Below are 20,373 nucleotides of genomic sequence, written 5' to 3' on the forward strand. Positions count from 1 at the left end.
TTTCGCAGATAACACCAGGTGAACTCGAGTACCCAGCTTCAATTACGACTTAGCCACTTTGTTATCAGGCAAGCGTTGAGAATGGTATCGTTTTCTTTTTCTTTGATTGGCCAATCACTCTTATTGGACTGTTATGGTCACGAACTGGAAAGAATACTCTTCTAATGATCCCCCACAGAGGAGCACATAGGGGCATCGACGGGCCATGAACAAGCACACCGCATCCTGCCAGAACGTCCATGCACAACGCACAGCATGAGCGCCTGTGTGCTGTGAGTTTAAGTTACAGTACAACCTCGGCCGAAGAGGGCCCAGAGCGTGAAATACTCTCGATCCTTAAAAACTGCTTCGAGGAAATTAGTGCACTACAACACTAATGACCTGTTTCCACCACCTCAGTGGGAGAACAGCCCGTCGGAGTTGGTCGAGAGAGAAGGGACGCAGAAAAACTGTTTCGATGAAAAGAATAGAGGTGATCAAGCTGAAACGGACCGCTGCCCTTTGGGTCAGGAGCCGGGCACTCTACATCTACACAAATGAAGAGCGTCCGTTCAGAGGGATAAACTGAGACGTTGTACGAACTTGTACGAGTACCTCATTCCGCACGTTAGGCCAATTACATTACAGGAACACTTAGTTAATTAGGTTCATTAATTGGCGTCATAAGTAAGTATTGACTACGATGCGCAATAAAGCAGCATGTGATAGCCACAAGCGTGTCGATGTCTGTGAAGGGTGCGTCAGGGGATCTCCAAGCGACCGTAGTTGGGCTTTAACCGTAGGGACCCTTTAATGCTATCGCGACAAACTCGTAAGGTGAACTTAAGCGCCTCCAGGTTTTTGCACAACATCTAAACAAAACTTTCAGCATTTTAATTTTGAATAAACTAAGGCAGTTTGGTATAGTAGAAAATAACACAAATGGAACATTAAATTTCGAGTTACGCTCATTTTAAAATTTCCCCACCCCCACCCCCTCTGTGCATAAGAGACAGTAAATTCCAAAGGTGCTATCTAACTGATACTATATTGAAGGAACAAAAATCCCAGGCCAAATAAAGCGAAAGTTCTCAAATAAACTTTCCATCGCACCCACTTTTATGCACATTTGAGGCGTCTGAAAGGCTTTCATGTAAAAAAAAAAAGATTATTGTCGATAAAAGTACCATCGCGAACTTTTATCAGTAGTGCAGAAAGGATGCACTTTTTCGCAGTAGAGTCTGAAACAGTTTATGGTAGGTTGGGACATTCGGTATCGAATGCTCACTAAGTATTCTCTTGTGCACCTTATACATAGTACTGTCATGATCATAGTTAAGTTTGAGGAAGATGATATGCGACAACTGGATGATCATTTTTTCTCGCTGGTACATTAAAAGTTACCGAAGTGCTAGAAAGGCGTTGGGCAATCGGACAAACAAAAGCCATTATGTAGCACGAGTGGAGCGTTCCCTAAGCGTTGAAAGAAGAACGAAACAAAAATCGGAGTCTCCAAGTCCCAGCCATTTCAGTCATCCTAAATTACAGGCGAAACACCACTAAAGCGGAGAAATCAAGGCAGAAACGGTGGCGCTTCCTCGATTTATCACCGCGGCCAAGGAAGCGAAAAGGGTAGAAGTTAATGTCAAGACTAAAAGCGGACCAGGAAGACGACGAAGACTGGCCCCACGCAAGAATTGCGGTCTAAATTGGCCTAAACGAAGCTAGCGCAGGTTAGGTTGCGCTAGGGCGCGCCTCCATTAGGCGCCGACCCCGTTGGCTTAATTTGATTACAAAGGCCCGAAGTGCCCGGGTACGCGGTCCCAAACTCGGACAATCAAGACAGCAAACCTTTCCATTCCGCCGGCTTTGCTCTTCGTTATTGCGGTCTCGTCCGACGAATAGCTCCAGCGGCGCATGCAAGCTTCCCTCCTGCCAGCCGAGGCTGGGACGTTAATCCGTCTGCAAACTCTGCGATCTCCCCTAATCGACTCGTAAAAGGGGCAGTAAGGTAGCGACGGGCCAATAGGCACGTCTGTCTACTCGACTGCAGCAAATTGAGTCTCGCGAACTGCGCATATAACCGAGGACTGGCTCTGACGAGGCAGTATTGACTCCGCCCGCCCGGATGTCTGCGAAAGGACGTGCGAAGCCTCGTTTGACGAGACCTGTACGACGAAGGAATCGCTAAATACGTTGGGGAACGGAATACCCAGACTCCATGTGTGTGTATCGCGTATAGATGACGGCATGCAGGATATGTGTGATTGGGCTGCATTCGAATGTAACGTTTACTGCTTCGTTCCTTATAAAACTCATTATTGTGTGCCTAGCGTACACAAGATAGGATTTCCATTGATTGAATATTAAGTAATGACCGATTAACTATCGGCTTTTATAGACACGGCAGGAAGGCGAAATTTTTGTCGAGCGGAAAAAATGAAATGCGAAACTGCGTAATTTGTCAGATGGAACGTAGAAGGCGTTTAAGGACCGACGCTTCAGGTCTGAGAAGAAAGGCATAAATCAGGCTTCCTTTTAGAAAATGCAACTGAAAATTTTACTTTTGTATCTTCGACAACGCGCTAGTGCACACATGCACTTCTCTCCCCTCTTTTGAAAGTAAGCCGACCAATGGAAGCGAGTTGTTTCTGATGAAGGGAAGAGAAGCCGTCCTGAAACCACACACCAGAAACCACACAAACCCAAGGAACGGTGCACTGACATACAGATTTTCGGCCCGTAATGCGTGCGCTCTCGATAATTATGAGTCTGCTGCAGTCGCACAAAGTCAGTTTGACTATTCCAGGATACCTGAGGCTAGTGCTTATGCAACGAAAGTAAAACGCGGCAGTAGAAGCACTAAGCATGTGAAGAGTCTCCGCAAGGGAGTGTCAACGAAGAATAGTGTGCATTGTGTGGTGTGGAAAGCCGGAGCTCGAAGTTTCGGAAAGTGGGGCTTGCCCGCACGGTTTGGAGGGAGCATTATGCGGTAGACAAAGAGGTTCACTGCAGTTGTCAAAAAATGGCACTCGCGAGCAAGTTATCACAGCAAAACAAAAGCCGCGTCTTCTTGCCTGTTTTCTTTCGGACAAAGAGCGTTCAGACAGAACGGCGTTCAAAGTGTCCAGAGAAGTTTCATGGGTGCTCAATGCAACCGTCAGTGTTAAAGTTTTCGTGTATTATTACATATAAAGTAGATAAGAACCCACACCTAAATCGCACCGATCTCTCCAATGTTTCCTCACTGCTGGTGTGTCATGCAATCTCCCCGCAACTACCGATAATAAGCCCCCAAAGCATCAAAAATAAAAGCAGAAGTCGTTGGCAGCTATGCTAGAAATGCAGTGCACGGCTGCTGCCCTATACTTTTATGCAGCGCAGAAGCTACCAATTTTTGAATGGCTGTCAGTAAAAGGACCATAAAAGAGGAGTTAATTCGGGCCGACACAACATGCATCAGGTCATGTCCTCCTAAAAGCACCGCCGCGGCAGGTGAGCTACAGCACTCGAAAGCACTGCATTTGCAGTGAGGATTGTGTCTCGACAGTCCTTAATTACTCCTGGAGATTTATTGCTAGCCGGTGACAAGCGCGGACTGTCAGCACCTTACGAGTCTGCCGCAGGGATAGGTCGTAAAGTGTCTTGGTTTACGGCCTGCCTGCTTGGAGCCCTGTGAAGAATGCGAGTGTAGAAAGGGAAGAACAGAAGGGCACACTTGCAAACCAACGCGAAGAGGCAGACACAAGAGGAAGGAAGAAAGGAAGGAAGAAAGGAAGGAAGGAGACAAAACAGAAAAAAAATATATGCAACCAAAGGTTGGGGCTGGAGGGGGCCAGACGGCATTCTAAGTTGGTTAGACTCAAGTCCCTTGATAATATAGTTGAGACAAACACGTAGCTGGAAAACCGGTCGCTAGAGGGCACGAAGGGAGATCAGCCTTAATATCTGAGACAGAACTTCGTGAAGTGCGCAGGCGCTGGCAGATACAGCCTTGGTCGAAAGTCTTCAGGCCACAAGGTTATTATTTGAGCTCTCTGGCGAAGCGCTTGTCTTTACGAGAGCGCTAAAATTTGACATCAACAAAGGGAGGACAGACATGGACAAGCGCTCCTTTGTGTCTGCCATCCTTTTATGCGTATCAAATTTTAGTCGTCCTGAAGCGATATTTCAGCACCAAATAACTTGATCTACCACCTTAAAGGAGCACTTATCCAGTCCTTGAAGCTCCAAATTTCTGTAAGGTGAAGACAACACTTGTACACATTAGTGTCTTTTTGACCTTGAGGTGTGCCGCAGTGCTTCACTAAACGGCTAAAAATAGAACGCGATGTGGCCTGACGCCTCAGTGTCTACACAGTGCGTAGTTGAGTGTCCAGGTGGATGACGACCGCTCCACTCCGAGGATGATTCATCAGCCACTCGACGTATGGCAGGGGTTGACTTAAAAACCTTTTTAAGTTCGTGCGACACCATCTTTACGGGTATGACCATGTGTGCTTAGCTCAGCCACATCTAGCGAAAAGATGCACTTTGCGTTCTGTTCTTTGCTCCATGCTAGAGGATAACTTTGGTTCAACAACTGCAATGTGGTCTCGTGTGACGTCATGTAATAAGCTGCAAGCGGTGCCCTACCTCCTTGCCTCTGCGGGGCAGTGGCAGAGTGCCAATTTCACAAAACACCACGTTTACTGTTTGCATGGGAGGCCCTACTGAATCGTTAGCGATATGTGCTGAGGAAATTGTGTCTACGAACACCTTTGTACCATAAACGTTTCCGTGAATATCCAGCGCATAAATGTAGTAATATTACTTGTCAGTAGGGTGTAGCTCCATCGCGGTTGCGGTATTTACTTTACGTTCTGGTCAAGCGATTCTCCCAGGCTTTAATTCCGGAGAAAGAATCCTCGAGTTCGGGCGCAAAAAAAAAAAAAGAAAATGTGATGCTAAGGCTATGACGATTATTACTGGATGGATGGTATTACGTTACCTTTCCAGGATAACAATATTTTTATGTTGAGAGAGAGCGGGAGATGTCAAGTTACAATGCAAGGCTATGTATCTCTGGCCTGCTACTCTGCTTTCTGGGGGAGGGGTAAAAACATGGAAACACGGCGATGCGAGATTTAATGAGAATGGGAGATTCCGACCTCTCAATAGCTGCAAGAGTGGTTAGCTCCCATCCCAGCTACATTGTGATGCGTGGGCGCATTGTCGCGATGGAACATTTGCTGGCGGAGCATTAAAACGAAGTTTACCCGCGATAGCTTTGGAGGAGACTTCTCGGGGAGTAAGCGCTATCGGTGTAGTCTGTATGAGTTGAAGATCCCCGCGTCCACATGCTAACCAATGAGAACGTTCTCTAGCTGGTCATGTGATCTTTCCTGTTATTCTCAATCCTTCGTGTGCAGCAGAGCGATTAGTATGAGCATAGCCATATTTGACTATGTGAGTTTGGTACGTCATTCGAAAGCGTAAATTTCCTTACTTAGCGCTCTCCGCAGGTAGTATGCCTTTAATTGAAAAAAAAAAAAATCAAGCAGCAGCTCGTCCTCCGAATAGCAGAAGAAGGTGCTCATCTCACTGCCTGCCGACGAAACACACGGAACCTTCTTCGGATTGTGGAAAAGAGGAGAATTTCTGTCCGTTTCTTTTCACTGGGGGACGATTAATCGTCAGGTTAGAGATGGCGAACTCTTATTTTGTCAACGCTCATGCAGAAAGCGATAGAGGTCATGAGAGGTCACGTAGACAGATCGCGAAATCACTTACGAAATCTAAACATACAGGGAATTCTGCAGGATTTTTCTCTGGACAATTGCCCCATATTTGGTGTCGCCCTGCGTCTCGTCTGACGAGCGTGCAATCTTGGGACCTCTCTCACTCTGACTTCGTGCATTGCGTTTTCTTGCGAGAATTCTCTGAATTGTGGTTTCTGTTATTTTCACCAGGCGAGAAACAGTTCTGATGTCAACTGAGCCGTCCGCGTTCAAAATCTTGGGGGCGGTTGACAGCTATACTTGCTTGCTTACATATTTCGCTAACCCCGCCAGCGTGTGGGTCCTTTTCGGTGTTTATCGCTTTTATTGGTCCTCTCAGAAAAATATAAAAACAACATAAAGACAGAGGGGGCACGGACCAGCAGCGGTTTTCCGGGCTTAAAGCAAATTCAAGAAACATGAAAAGGAGCTAAATGCTCAAACCAAAAAGAAAACACGATTTAAGGAGAAAAGCAGACAAACAAACAAAAAAAGATAAACAGAGAACATGGCATGACCAAAGTCGCAGCACAGTCAAAGACCAAGTCATAGTCCGACAGTCAAAGCACAGTGTGAACGCTACAACGAAAAGCAGGGAAGTGAACGACGGTCGTCGATGGAATTTCGTCTAATTGGGATAGTAGGCTTTCGCTTTAATAATATATCCAAACGGCAAGTAGCATATGCAGAGTAACCGAGAGGACGTTGCACAGGGTTCATCAAGCAAGCGGCTTAACAATGAACGCACCTGTTTCCTTGCTCAGAGGTGAGCCGAAGGCAGTGAAGGAGGAATGAGAGGGAGGTGAGGGGGGGGGGGGGGGGGGAGGAAAACCTGCTTCGCGCGTTCGCGTTCGAGTCGTCAGCGCCCGTGGCACTTCGCGCGGCGCCAATATTCCGCACCGCCAGCAGACCAACAGGACGAGGCGTCACGCTGCCTGGCGAGGGTCAGCGGAATTGCGCCGTCCTCGCTGACCGGGTCGCGTCGGCACGGTTTTCGCCTACTTTGACTGGACGGAAAAACAAACCTCGGTGGCCGTCACATCAGCGAGTAGCGTTCCGCTTGATTCACGCGGGCGTAGCTCCTCGTGCACTGCAGCCACCCCCTCCCCTTTTTGCCACGAAGAGTAAGAAGGACCGGAGTGGGAAGCCCTTTAGAAATCAGTATTCGAAGACCGCGAAGCGCAGGCTTGCGGTGGACGAATATATATAGATATAGGCAGCACTTGCAACACACAGAAGAAAAAATCACGAGCGACCGGAAAATGAAGTGACGAGCTTACGACGTTCGGCTGGGATTACGTTGCTGGTACGACTTTCTTTCTATCGTTGTCTCGACAAATTTACTGACGCCGAGGAGGATAGGATAGGATAGGAAGACGTTTAATTTTCAACAGACAAACGGTAGCCAGAGAGCTACCCCCGTCTAGACGACGACCGAAAGCTCTCGACTCTCGGCGGCTGCTTAGAGGAATCATTAAAGGAATATCGACAAAATTTCGAACGCAAACAAACGATGCGATTTGTTTCGTTGGCGTAAGGAGATGCCTTCTAGGAAGTGTCAGTCACAGTCGTTTAATACGATTTCGGGTGTTGTCTGAGGTTCCGCTCGGCATTTGAACTCGCATCGAGTGACGTCAAGATGCACTTGCCCCAGTTCACGGAACCTAGTGGTTGTTAACAGGAACAACCAGTGTTTGCCGGCAACGACGACGTCAACAGGAATGTGGTAGTCCATATTGGCCGGTTGACCGTGACGTCAAGAACCACTTCAGCGCTGCGCAAACTGAGACTGAAACTACCGGCACAGAATCGTTTATAATTAGGTATTAACGTTGCCCACTGGCGTTTTGAGCTAATTTTCATTATTACTTGACTCCTAGGCCTCTTTGAAAGAAAAACTACAGACACCGAAAAACTACGTGCCTGTACTCCTTTAAGATGATTGCAAAATGCCTTTGTCCTGCAGTGAACTGACGAAATTCGACTAGTAATGACCGGAAGAGCTCGAAAAAGGAGGGCGGGTTTCGCAACGTTTTGCAAGTCCCTCGAAGCCTCCAACTCCAAATACATTGAGTTAATTGTGCCTTAACGCTGCCTTTGTAGCGTTAATTGTGCCTTAACAGCTGGTAGCCTTAACGCCACCAGCTGTTACGAATGCGCCGGTTTCGTTATTATGTAGGGCGCTTATAAATCTGTTGGGCCGCGCTTGTACCAGGGCACACAGAGAAGAGAGTTCGTGATGTCCGAGAAATTTTGCACAAAGGTAGCAGAGAGCGTCCTAGTTTTGACGAAGTCACTTGTTTGTATCTGGACGGGCCCTCATTCAACAGGTCCGCAGGGCAGCCCAAGCCAGTGGAGCCCTGGAATGAGGACCCAACCAACAAGCTCGAACAACTACCCTTCATTGTATTAAAGTTCTTCCTCCTGCTCCTCCTCTTTGACCTGAAAGCTTGTCATTTTCGATTATAACATTGCGAAGGTCTACGTATACCCAAGGCACTTTTATGGCTACAGGCGCCTCATCTTTGCAGCCTAAGCTCTTTACATTCGTAGTGCGACGGGTTGCACGAGAAAACGCTATAATGCGTCGTTGTGCTGTAAAAAATTATGGGGGAACCTGTTCCAATGTGTAAATGCGAGAGCAAGTGTAACTGTTTCACTGTGTAAGTGGACGCCTCAATCGCGCTCTGAGTAGGCAGTGACTTCCAATAACAAATTGAGGCAGTTATGCGCCTTTCTGTTTCTCAAAACCAGCGGAAGGTTTGAAAATGAGTTTTTGCGAGGAAAGGAAACGGCACAGTAATTGTCTCACATCTCGGTGGACTCCCGAACCACGCCGTAAGGGAAGGGAGGAAGGTGGCAGTGAAAGAAGAAAGAGAAAAGGATGTGCCGTAGAGGAGGGACTCCGCTGATTTTGACGGAAGGAAAGGATCATAACTGGCTCTTTAATTGCGTCAGTGCACTTCAATAGATGACGTCATTTGAGTGTCGTGTTTCGGCCGCGGGTTTCTGATGACGGCAGGGTTTTCGCACAATGAGCCAAGTAATGCTCTCGACCTGAAAATGTGACACAACTCAGTTGTCCAGGAGAAGTGCGCCAAGCAAGCACGCTTTCGAGCCATGTAAAATGAGTACAATGACGGAATTATGGAACAGTATACTACTATGGCGAATTATGAGGCTAGAATGTTCGAATCTCCTGGTCGCGGCGGGGGGTAAAGAGAAGCGCTCGGGCATTTTTAGAAGATTAATGCATTATTCATTTTTTTTTACTTTTTTTACTTGCAGGATAATTTCTCAAAGGAAGGAAGCAAGCAATGGGCGGCTCCGTAGTGATTGCTATCACTTGTTGGTTCTCAACGCGCAGCGAAATCTTATTACATGGGTGATTTTGAGTCCGCCATACATGGCCTCGTGTTTCGGCACTCAACCTCGCGACTAGCAGCTGAACGCCACATCCGCTGAACCACTCGAGCAGCAAAACGACGCCTTGCAGAGAACTACGTAGCATCTCTAATCTTCAGAGAAAAAGAGCAGGAACCGGACAACTCGGAGGGAACTGTAGGCTCTCCGGCTTCTTTCGAAATGACACTGAACTGCATTACTAATGGTGACGGTGCTGCTAGAAGCTTCTCTGGCTGGTCGTGCGAATGGCGACAGAGGGCTGCTGGACCAAATAACTCTGCCGCAAATGGTCGGCCTTGTTTCGTTAACGAAGTGTCGCTGCGGTAGAGAAATTGTTGGCGGTATTACGCAAGGCTGCTGCCGCCTGTAACGCTCAACAGTGTCAACCTCACCGCATCGGGTCCCTGTCCAGCAGTTTGCTTGACCTGGCCGCAACAGCAGATGATGATGATGATAATTACGACGAAGGAAATGAAGCGCGTACGCAAAAGTCCGCGCGGTGTTACGGTACTTGACTAATTAGCGAGCGATAAGAGAGTCGCAGGGCTTCACGTGCAATGGGGTTATAGGACAGCTACTAAGCACCGCTAACCGGTTCCGCTCCGTGGCGCCAGCTGGCGGCAAGGCCATCTGGCGGCGCGCGAATCAATCAATAAAGAGAGCGCGCGTGCCTCGCTGTCGACGTCCGATCGGCGGCGCCTACTCGAGCGTGTGCGAGACAGCGACGCTGGTTCTTCTCGCGGTCAGCGCACCTTCCGGGTCCCGAAGGAGAGGCACGCGTGTGCGGACGGCGAGGAGGGGGGCGTTACTACACTACGGGGGCCACTTCTGGCGAGAGCGCGCTTACTACGACGGCGAAACGCCGCGACGTGCCCCGGCGCACCGAGGTCCCATTCATCCCGCCGCCAGATCGATAGGAAGCGGAGACGGAGAGACGAGTAAGAGGAGCAGACTCCCAGGTCTCTTCTTCTTCCGCACACACGCTATGTGCCGCAAAGGGAGGACGGAGAGAGACCTCCTGTAGGACTGACTGAGGAACAGATTGACGGCCGACGGTTTCTCCGTTCGGGATTATAGCGGCTGTATAGATAATTTGCGTTTTCTTTCCCTCATCGCTCTTTCTGTATTTGCGTCCCACAGGCGTCTCTTACCCTTACAGAGCCTTCTTATCGAGCGAATCCTTTTCTAATTACGTACTGACATCCAGAAACAAAACTGCAAGCTATGTGGTACGCCACAATGGAGGGGGCCAGATTATTTTCACTACTTTTAGATATTTTTTTCTAACAGACGTTGTATACGGTCTTAAATGGTGGGTGCTTTTGCAGTTCAATCCCAGAATAAAATGTGCCTATTGGGACCAAGCATGGAAAACTGCACCTTCGCACCCAGCTGCCAAATCTAGGACGGAGCTTTGATCTTCGGCTGCAATTAACCACTCCTATATGTTTTTCCTACAATGAATGATGATTAAGTTTCTCTATTTTCACATGCCGAAGCAGCCCTATGGGCTATGAGCCACGCTTTAGTAGAAGAATCTGGATTAATTTCGGTGGCACGAGATTAGTGACCGAGCTTTCTTTTTTAGCATTTCGCCCCCACTGAAATGCGGCCGCGGCCGGGAATCACTCCGCGACTCTGAGGCTTCTTCCACGTCCTTCTAGAATACAAAACCAGACTAGAGTCCGAACACCTGTCAATATGTGAAGTCTTTTACGTGGCTTCAGCTGCAAAGTGGTGCTCTCTGCGCCGGTAATATTACAGTCGTGTGTGCTGGCAAACTGTTAACGTGCCTTCGTTGAGCCGCTTGGGCGCAGGTTCGCTCCTTGATTTTTTTTTTTTTTACTCTGTTCCTGGACTTAGTAAGACCATATTTCATTTCATAGGAGAGAGCTTCTTAAAAGGCAGATAATATTATTTGGTCATCCCCCTGTCGCTTAGAGCATTCAACGACTACCTCTTTTGACCGACAGATCACATGACCCGCATCAAGCATTTCGAACTAGAATGCCAGCTTAACTGAAAAAGGAAGTGTGGGATAAGAAATAAACTTTTCCTGGAAGAAGATACAGATCTAATAATATAGATTACCGGAATGCGCAGACACATTCGAACAAAAAAAGTGTGTTGAATTTAAACAAAATCAACCTCTCTTACGATACTTACGACAAAACAGTGGTAATACAAGGTAGAGTACCATACAGCGAACCCTTCTTTTATGGTTCACATCTACTTAGAAAATCTACCTGCGTGGGTAGCAGAGACAACGGTCTGAATCCTTCCGTTCTTACTGCTGGACATGAAATTGCTCATTTAACAAACAAGGGTGACAGTTGTACATAAATCCGGATGTAGAAAGAGCTACACAAAGGGGGAAGCGACGTGTTTTAAAACCGGAGGTGGCTAGCTTCCTCATTTCTCAATCCGCATTCTTTCTTTTCCTGCGCCTTACTCAACCGCGAAAAGTAAACACAAAGAAAGGAAAGACCGCGATTAAAAATAGAAACAAGAACCTCGGAAGGAAGAAAGAGCGACCAAAGATTGCCAGCTAATGACGCGAATCGGCCGGCTCGTTCGTAGCAAGAGCGCTCCACGAAGAGGGAGGAGGAAGATGAGAAGGAGAGTACTAGTCTAAGTGGGAGGAACAGGCGGACGGATCAATGAGAACAGGCAGCGATGAAAGAACGTGTGTTGATGGGGAAACAACCAGTTCGCGCCCTTTCAATGATAACGCGAAGCACATTGCTTCGCGGTTAGCGGCGGCGGCTCTCGGGAGTTGAACCAGATAGATACATGTAAGAGAAGTGCGACCGAGGTAGGCTCGCAGCGGGAATGAAACAATGTCACACATGCTGCGGTTCTGCAACCCCACTACACTCAAGCTATCGGAATGGAAAAAAATAACGGTTGAACATGCAATCTGCTGGCGTATTCTTTGGAGTCTGGCTTGCACTAGCGATCTGCGCCCGGAACGCTTGTTCCGCAGTGTACATGCAGATTTCTTAAATATGCCAATAAAACTATTGATAACGAATACTGTGTCGCCATTAAAGTGCGGAAAACTTTTATTTTTATTTTGTAAGCGGAGTGCGCAGAAGCTGGGAAAAAAGCCCCACCCATAGCAGTCGTAACGGCACTAGTTGCTTCTCCCCGGCTATGAACAGCAAAAGACAACGAGCAAAAAAAAAAAAGTAAAGGCACATGCGTCTTGGCGACCATATTCCTGGTCGCACAAAAAATGGAGGCAAACGTCGCCTTTATTTTGAGAACTTAATAAAACACGTCTCTCTATCAGTCTCCGGGCAACGATACTGCGAGAATAGAAAGGTAAACACATTCAGCCATTAACAAGAAGCGGGCTCATGTGGTTGAGATATGTTTATAAACTCAAGATGAACAAGCAGGAGTAAAACATTTCTGAAAGTCGGCTCTTGAAATATACAACGCTAAATAAGCTCGGCCCGGGAACGCAGGAATTTAGGATCTAAGGTGCATGCAGTACAGACAGTTGTCAGAACATTTTTTTGCAACATATAATAGGGGCGACGTTAGCTCCGCATCACACTAAAATAATCAAAAGGTGCCAAAAGAGTCACTTTTTTCACACTTACACAGGTTTACAGGAGTCGCCAAGGATCTTGTATAACCTATGTAGAGGTAGGTGATCCATTAATCACACGCTGAGGCACCATCGAGAAGACAAAGCTGCTTAAAAGAGATCATAAAAAATAGAACGCCACCCGTCTACCGTTACTTCGACTCAAACCTTCAGATTCTGCTGAGATTAAATTTTCAACCCTCGCTCTAGGAAAGAATGAACTGTGATGTTGCCGCAGTTAATTTTTATGGCGAAGCAGCAGTATCAAGAAGGAAGTATTGAATCAGTAAACGAACGCAAGAGTTACGACAGTGGCAGGGGCGACATTCGCTTCTGTTATTCTGCACGGCTAAATGGGCCAGTGTAGAAGTATCCTTAAAGCCGCTTATTTTGTCCGCACAGTATACCGTCCCTACCGACTGAATCAAATATTATGTTCGTTTAAACACCTGCGTACTTGTGGTAGAGAAAATACGCGCAGTAGAGTAAAGTAGAAACAAATGACCCCATTTACATTTGTTTGAAGAAAACTGCCTCTCTACTACAGGCAGCTTTTAAACATAGCTGAGTTTGGCGGCCAAAAATTAAAAGGAATAAGGTACCAACTAATTGCATTTTCTTGTGATATGCAACCGTGAAGCTTAAGCAAAAAAGAAGTTAACTTTCGGTGCTCAGAAGTTTCTTTCGAAAAGGGTTGATGCATGCCATACTCGAGAAAAAAAAGCTCGCGCACTAGTCTAGTTGATAGAAAGTAATCTTTATGAATGTGTTGAGATTTAAAATTCGAGAAAAATATTCAAAGTTAGATGCTATAATTATAGAGGCCGAATGCGCAAAAAAAAAGTTTTTGTAATCCGAGTAAATATTAGTGCCAATCGGCTATCCGATCAAAGTGAATAAGAAGAGCGATGTACTGAAGAAAAACTTCTGACTTTCAAAAAATAAACGATTGACAAAGAAAAACGCGCTTTGCGCCAGCACTGTGAGAAGAACGAAACAGCCTTAACTTCCTAAATGTGAACGATTCGTACCCGGCCATTTGTCTACCGGTGCATATCGTGAATAACAACGTAATAAAGTAACCATTAAGGCCAGACTAACGAAACCACCGTTTTGTTTAAATTTCCCCGTATGTTCTTTGGCAGTGAGAAAACGGAGGAACTTTTACGGTCGGCTAAAGTCCAGCAAGGTGTTTCATGCATGTCGCCAACTGGTATCTCTACGTGGATTACCACAGATTCTCCATTTCTGCCTGCCAATTGTATGCAACGCATCAAAACTGGAACGGTGCTGGCCCCGGAACATATGTACGTTGCAAACCACCTGCGAATGCGCCTTCTTTGACAGCCGTACAGTGGAGACAACACTGTGTTGCTTACAACTCGTTGCCGAGATATGTAGTGCACAGCGTGGCTGCTTGTCTTGCAACAATTGCGAGAAAGAGTTACAAAAGGCGCGTCAAATGGGACGCGAGAAACAGGGTTCCTTGTTATGACAGTCGCAAATGTTCTCGGCACCTCCGAATTTATATGGAGGTCCTATTAGTTGCCAAGGCATTTGCACTCAGCGCAAGCCAGCTATAGCCCGAAAACGCTTTCCACTCTGTGCGATTTTTCTTCCCGCGGCTCCCCAACGCTTCCGAAAGCTCGTAGCACCATCGTGCCCACTGGTCGCTACTCACAGGCTGACGACTTGCAGCTGCGTCTCCGCCGGGTCCCCGCGAGTCCCGTTGGGGGCAGCAGCCTCAGACATCGGCTGTGGCACGCGCACCAGACCCAGCGAGGAGCAGTCCACGCGCAGCGGCGCGCTGCGCTGTCCCCCGGAGCACGTGCACGGCGGGGCCACGGGACAGGGCGGCCGGGCCGCCGTCGCAGCCGCGACCAGCGCCAGGCCGAGGAGCCAGGCCGGCGCGGGGAGCGGCCAACGCGGCGGCATCACATCCTTGCCCACCACCCTGGAGACCGGCTGCGGCTCGGCGGGGCCGTTCGAGGGAGAGCAGCGCGCGCGCACACGGCCTTCCCGCCGCCGCGAACTCGGCTGCTGCTGCCGCCGGCGCTGCGAACTCGGCGGTCGCTGGCCCCGAGCGCGCGACGACCGGCACGCCGCGCCCCCGTTTGAGCGGCCGCGCGCCTGCGCCGTCGCGGGCGTCCACGTTGGGCGCCAAATTTCGACCGGCGCTTCCGCGTCGGACGCCTAAGCTCGACTATACCAGCGTCATTCTTGCACGCTGCCCTGCAGGAGGAGATAACCCACTAACGAAGGTGGAAATGCCCCTTACAGGTGTCCCTGTAACCAAAGGCATCAGCCCACTGGCATGACGTCAATGTTAACCGCCTTGTACAGAGGGCAAAACACATGTCTAGAACGACCGAACTGTGTGTCCCGCCGCTCCCGAAGCCGCTGCGACCAGGAAGATTTACGATTTAATCCTATGAGTTTAACTGCGCCTGCTTACACTCATATCATTTCTAACCAAATGTTGTCGCTAGATATCCCGTGCTCAGCCTGAAACACACTCATGACCTGTTCTAGGCAAGCGTTTTGCCCTCTGTACGTGCTAGCGTGCGCCTGCTTTAGTCGGATGCCACTAAGAACAAAGCGGTCAATGCTCCTCACAGGAGGCCCTCGAGCTAATAGCGTCGACCTGTTCCTATGACGTCGTTGATAACCTCCTTGCACCTGATAGCATAACACTGCAGGTGTTAATTAACTGCGGATTAATGGATTAGTCGCAACGTCATGACACTCGATCGACGCCACTGGCTGGAGGGCCTCATGTGAAGGCATCTGCCGCTACTTTTTTTTGGTTATATTCGACTAAGAGGCTGTGGATGGTGCAATGGGGTAGTCCACGAAGCCATGTCGATTTATCGATGCCATTGTTTGGATGGACTCCTATGAGGGGCATCTTCTGCTTCGTTATTGAGTTGTATCCGACTACAGCCACTGTTCGAATAAGTTAGGCCGCTACCTTTTTGGCTCTGATACGAAACCAGCTTTGAAGCTTCCATTGGCGTCTACATTAGGGACGACAACGAGTCAAAACATGGAATGTTGTGCTCAAGGCACAACCAATAGACTTCGGTCCACTCCGAGAAAACAGTAAAGCGGTCCTTGTTCGACAAGGTGCTCCATATGGTTGTTGTAACGCTGAATTAATCACCTTATTAAGTACCACTCACAGAAATGTGGTATGACGGCGGCAAAAGGGGTAATGATATCACTAAGGAGTGAACGGGCATCACAGGACTGAAAGAAGCTTCAGCGCATGCTGTTTGTCGGCACCGCTTTCAATCATATATGCCAGGGCACGAACCTAAGTGGTACATGTGCATGCGCGACGCATTATGTCACTTCTTTCACTAATACGCCAGGACTGACTCCCAAGTTTGACGCAGACAGGTGCTGAATCAGGCGCTGGGTTTTGGCTGCTTTGCATGCAGTGCAGACTTTAATTAACCATCCGCCAGTGGCTGGCGCTAGCGAGGCGAAGTAGTTGTGTTGGCGCGTGATCAGTAGAGGCATGCTACAGCGAAGACATTCGAGCGTGAAGACATTCGACACGTGTCACTCGCCGTACCAACCCGCTTAACATTGTGCCGTTTATGCCATTTCTAGACTGTTTCAAATATTCATTTTTTCCTTCGACAGTCGAACTAGCGAATGATCTGGATGTTACATTACGTCAGATGTCTGTTGACCGCTTTGCGCAAGAATTGCCTAATTATGTATTTTCTTATTAATACCACACTATTGTTTATGTAAAATCCCTGATTCACACTTGTAATTATGCACTTTCCTACTGTTTTATCTATACAGGGTCTGTTCTGAAAGTAGTAGGACTGGTTTTTTTCCTGGGCGAACGGGCGAACGAGAGGTGGTCGGCGTGTGCAGGATCGTTGAAGGGCGATATTGGGAATGCTAGGGAAAATCGGCAGTCGGCTCTCGGCCGTTGAAGAGAGCAGGTCGCTTGTACTGTGAACCCCTGTCGAAACGTCTCGTCACGCAGAATCGTCGAGCATTCACTGGATCAGCGATACCCGATCAAAGTTTGAGTAAATCTTGATAAAACGGGCAAAGAGACTCACAACATGATTAAGGAGGCCTACGGTGACGCTTCCATGGGTAGATCAGGTGTTTTTTGAATGGCACAAGCTTCTCCGAGAAGGTAAGGAAAGAGTGGAGGAAGACGACCGCTCCAGACGCCCTTCGACCAGCAAGACCAACGAAATTGTGTAGCGAGGGAAACATTTACTGGGTTCGATCCCGGCCGCGGCGGCTAGAATTTCTTTGGAGGAGAAATTCTAGAGGCCCGTGTACTGTGCGATGTCAGAGCACGTTAAAGAACCCCAGGTGGTCGAAATTTCCGGAGCCCTCCACTACGGCGTCTCTCATAGCCTTAGTCGCTTTGGGACGTTAAACCCCATAAACCAAACCAAACCAAACCAAACCAAACCAAACATTTACTGAACAGTTATCGTATAATGAGTATCTGAATGATTGCTGATGACTTGAGCATTCCTCAAACACAAGTTTTTGAGATCGTCACAGGAAACTTATCCATGAGGAAAGCGTGCGCGAAGTTGGTGCCGGGAGTGTTGTCAGAGGAGGAAAAGGCCAACTGGTAGGATCTTCTTCATCATCTGAATGAGGACCCCGATTTTTTGCCCAGCACAAGGCGGCAACGCTCCCTCAGCCCCCCTACAGCCTCGACTTGGCCCCGCCAGACATTTTCTATTCCCGAGAATAAAATCGACGCTCGAGGGGAAACATCACGGATCGGTAGAGGTGGTTCAACAGGCCGTGACGAGGGAGCTAAACAACATTCCGGTTCAGGCGTTCCTAGAGGCGTACGAAAACTGTAAAGCTCATTGGCAGCAGCGTGTAGGTGCGGAAGGGTGCTACCTTGAAAAATTGTAGTCGTTTGTACTATTCTCTTGAATAAATTTTGTTTAAAAAAATGAGTCCTACTACTTTCAGAACAGACCATGTATGTTCCATCCTCTGTACCACTCCTGCAATGTCCCAATTCATAGGATAGCAGTATTTGTAAATAAATAAAAGAGCGGTATAAAGTAGATTTATATTGAAATCGTTCGAGCTCTTGGGAACCGCTGCAGACAACGCACAGCCGCAGCTTCAGCCTTCTCCATTTTATGCGAATTGTACGCCATTGCTAAAGGGGCAACAAAGTAAATCGCTGGTGTCGTTTTCGGTTTCTCAGAAACAGATGTGAATGAAAATGAGTTGTGCAGCTTTTTGTCCTGGCTGGCAACGATGATTATCTGTTTCCCTACCATCTTTCCGCTGGTGAACGACATGTCGTTTGAGTTTGGAGAGCTGGTAATCCGCACACGCTGTATTTCTGCCCCCATGGTATGGAGCTTCTATATCGGCATCGAACACCTCTCCTGTAGGATCTATGATGCAAACTGGATGATTGTACTTGGTCCCTGCTGCAAGGAACCTTTCCTGAAGAAAAGTCAAGATTTTTCGATCCTTTTCGCAAGACTTCTATTCGATTACTCCCACCAGGGCTCACTTCTCATGTCGATAATCCTCGATGCAGCTGTTGGTTTTGCTGTCGCACGAGCCGTCACCCATTGCAGAATGATATGTCCGGAAGTAATCGTTTCTAAACGCAGCCTTTTTTTTTTTTCAGTAACACTTTTGTAACTGAATGCATTACATATAGCGTTGACTAGCAAAAAGTCACAGTCGTTAGGCCGCTGGCACGATAGAAGAGCGCACGAAGGACTGTCGAACAGATTTAGTGAAACGGGGGTTACGGAAGCTGTGCCATCGGTTTACTGCAGGAATGTTTCGATGAATACAGTGTGCCCAAAGTGTTACTGAATGTTTCTCTACCTGTACATTATAACCCTAACTCTACTTGTACTTGCAGCCTTGGCATGAGTGCTTTTTCTGCAAGCACATGTAGGATGTATACATCTACATCTTGCCGATAATGGATTCTATATAAGCAACTGTTCTATGAAAACAAAGCACCATTTGCTCCGCGGGCCTTTCCACCGCACGGTGTCCTGCCTTTTTTCCATTAAGTACGTTCCGTTGTGTGGGCGTGGGTTCGAGCGGGCAGGCCGATCTATCGGTGAGCAACAAAGCGCGGTTGGGAACGCATAGGTGCAAGAGTTGGTTCGGCTCACCTGCGCAGGGTCTAACGGGTTGCCGGGCAATAACGCCGCTCTAGTTTTGCACACGCTTGGCGCTGCTAATTAACCTACATGTTCGCGCGCGTTTAATCGCATGCGCAGCAGGCGGCGGACGCGCGCACTGCACCAATAAATCTCTGGTGCAAAAAGCTCGTGCTTTTTATCTGTCCGCGACGGCGCACTCGCGTGCGTGTTATCTCAGCGCACGCCTGATCAATTCGTCGCGCGGCCGCGTTCAAAAGAGAAAACCGACGACATCGCGGCGAGGAATATATTGGTCAATGCGCGTAAAGCAGTTATCGCGCAATCCGCGATTAGATCGATTTCAGGCTGCCGTTTCGACCCAATTTTATTGTACATAAAGTGAAACGTTCAGCAATCGCACCGAACATTGGCCCAGTCGCGACACATCAGAACTACGCCTGAAAGGATCAACCTGTCGCCAGAAGCTGTGCCAACTCTAGACTCGCGGCTTACACGACGTACGGGACGGCAACCGTGGTATTGCCTCGCACAGAAGTCGCTACCCGAGGTCGTTTAAGCTAAGGGACCGAGAGAGAGAGAGGGAAAGGCAGGGATGTTAACCAGAAAGGATTCCGGTTGACTACCCTGCACAGGGGAAGGGGATGAGGGGAATTAAAGAGGAAAGAGAGAAGTAACGGGAAATAATCACAGTCTGTCAATTAAGGCAGTCGCTCTCAAAAAGCGAAAGAGTGCCTTGTAAGCCTTGATGGCAGTTGACTGTTGTGGCCACGGACCGAGGATCTTGGTCTCTGTGAAAGGGCGAGGGTCCAGGCGGTCCAGAGCACATCGCAGCTTATGTCTTTCGGCTACAAAGGCAGGGCACTCACACAAGATATGGGTGATTGTCTCATCACAGGCGCAGTTCACACAAGAAGGGCTGTCGGCCATCGCGATCCGGAAAGCATACTTATTCGTGAAGGCAACACCGAGCCATAGCCATCCAAACGTCTTAGGGATCGCTATGTCGAGGCAGCTCTCGAAAAAAAAAACAAAAAAAACGGACAACAGGCACTTTCGTCCATATATAGCGAAAACTGGCTCACTGTGGACGCCAACAAGGACACAGGCAGCTTGCGTCCTCAGTGTTCGCGACTACGACGCGACGACAAACAGCGTTTCGCAGCAGCTTGCTGGCGAAGAGAGATTTCGCGTGAGATTAGCTGTCAGGGCCGCAGAAAAACTATACCTGCCGTTCATATGCAAAATCACTACGCTCTCCGAACTGCGTGAAAACACTTGGCGGTCATATGCTGCACTGTTCCCACTCGTGGGTGCACATGCGAGACTAGTTCCTTGCTCCTTCAGTCGTGCACTTTGCGAGAAATAGAAGATATATACATTGCGCTTCTGGGTTTGTGAAAAAATATTCTCTGGGGGGCGTATAGCTCGTCTTAAAATTTCTTGACACAAACTATAGCACTCAAGTAAGCAAGAC

General features: G+C 48.2%; 1 protein-coding gene across 4 annotated transcripts in view; it reads right to left on the minus strand.

Moving 5' to 3' along the window:
• rk (G-protein coupled receptor rickets) overlaps positions 1 to 14,784 on the minus strand; it is a 180,679-nt gene extending 165,895 nt beyond the window's left edge. For all 4 annotated transcript variants that reach the window (XR_016286933.1, XR_016286934.1, XR_016286932.1 and 1 more), the window contains exon 1: positions 14,423 to 14,784. Coding sequence is in view for 1 of the 4 variants with exons in the window: in XM_089566138.1 (XP_089422264.1) it covers positions 14,423 to 14,676 (254 nt within the window). In the remaining 3 variants the exon portion in view is untranslated. The remainder of the gene's footprint in view (positions 1 to 14,422) is intronic.
• Positions 14,785 to 20,373: the final 5,589 nt, after the last annotated feature.

This window comes from Amblyomma mixtum, chromosome 1 (assembly GCF_055824585.1).
Source record: "Amblyomma mixtum isolate Tamu chromosome 1, ASM5582458v1, whole genome shotgun sequence".
Lineage (NCBI taxonomy): Eukaryota > Metazoa > Arthropoda > Arachnida > Ixodida > Ixodidae > Amblyomma > Amblyomma mixtum.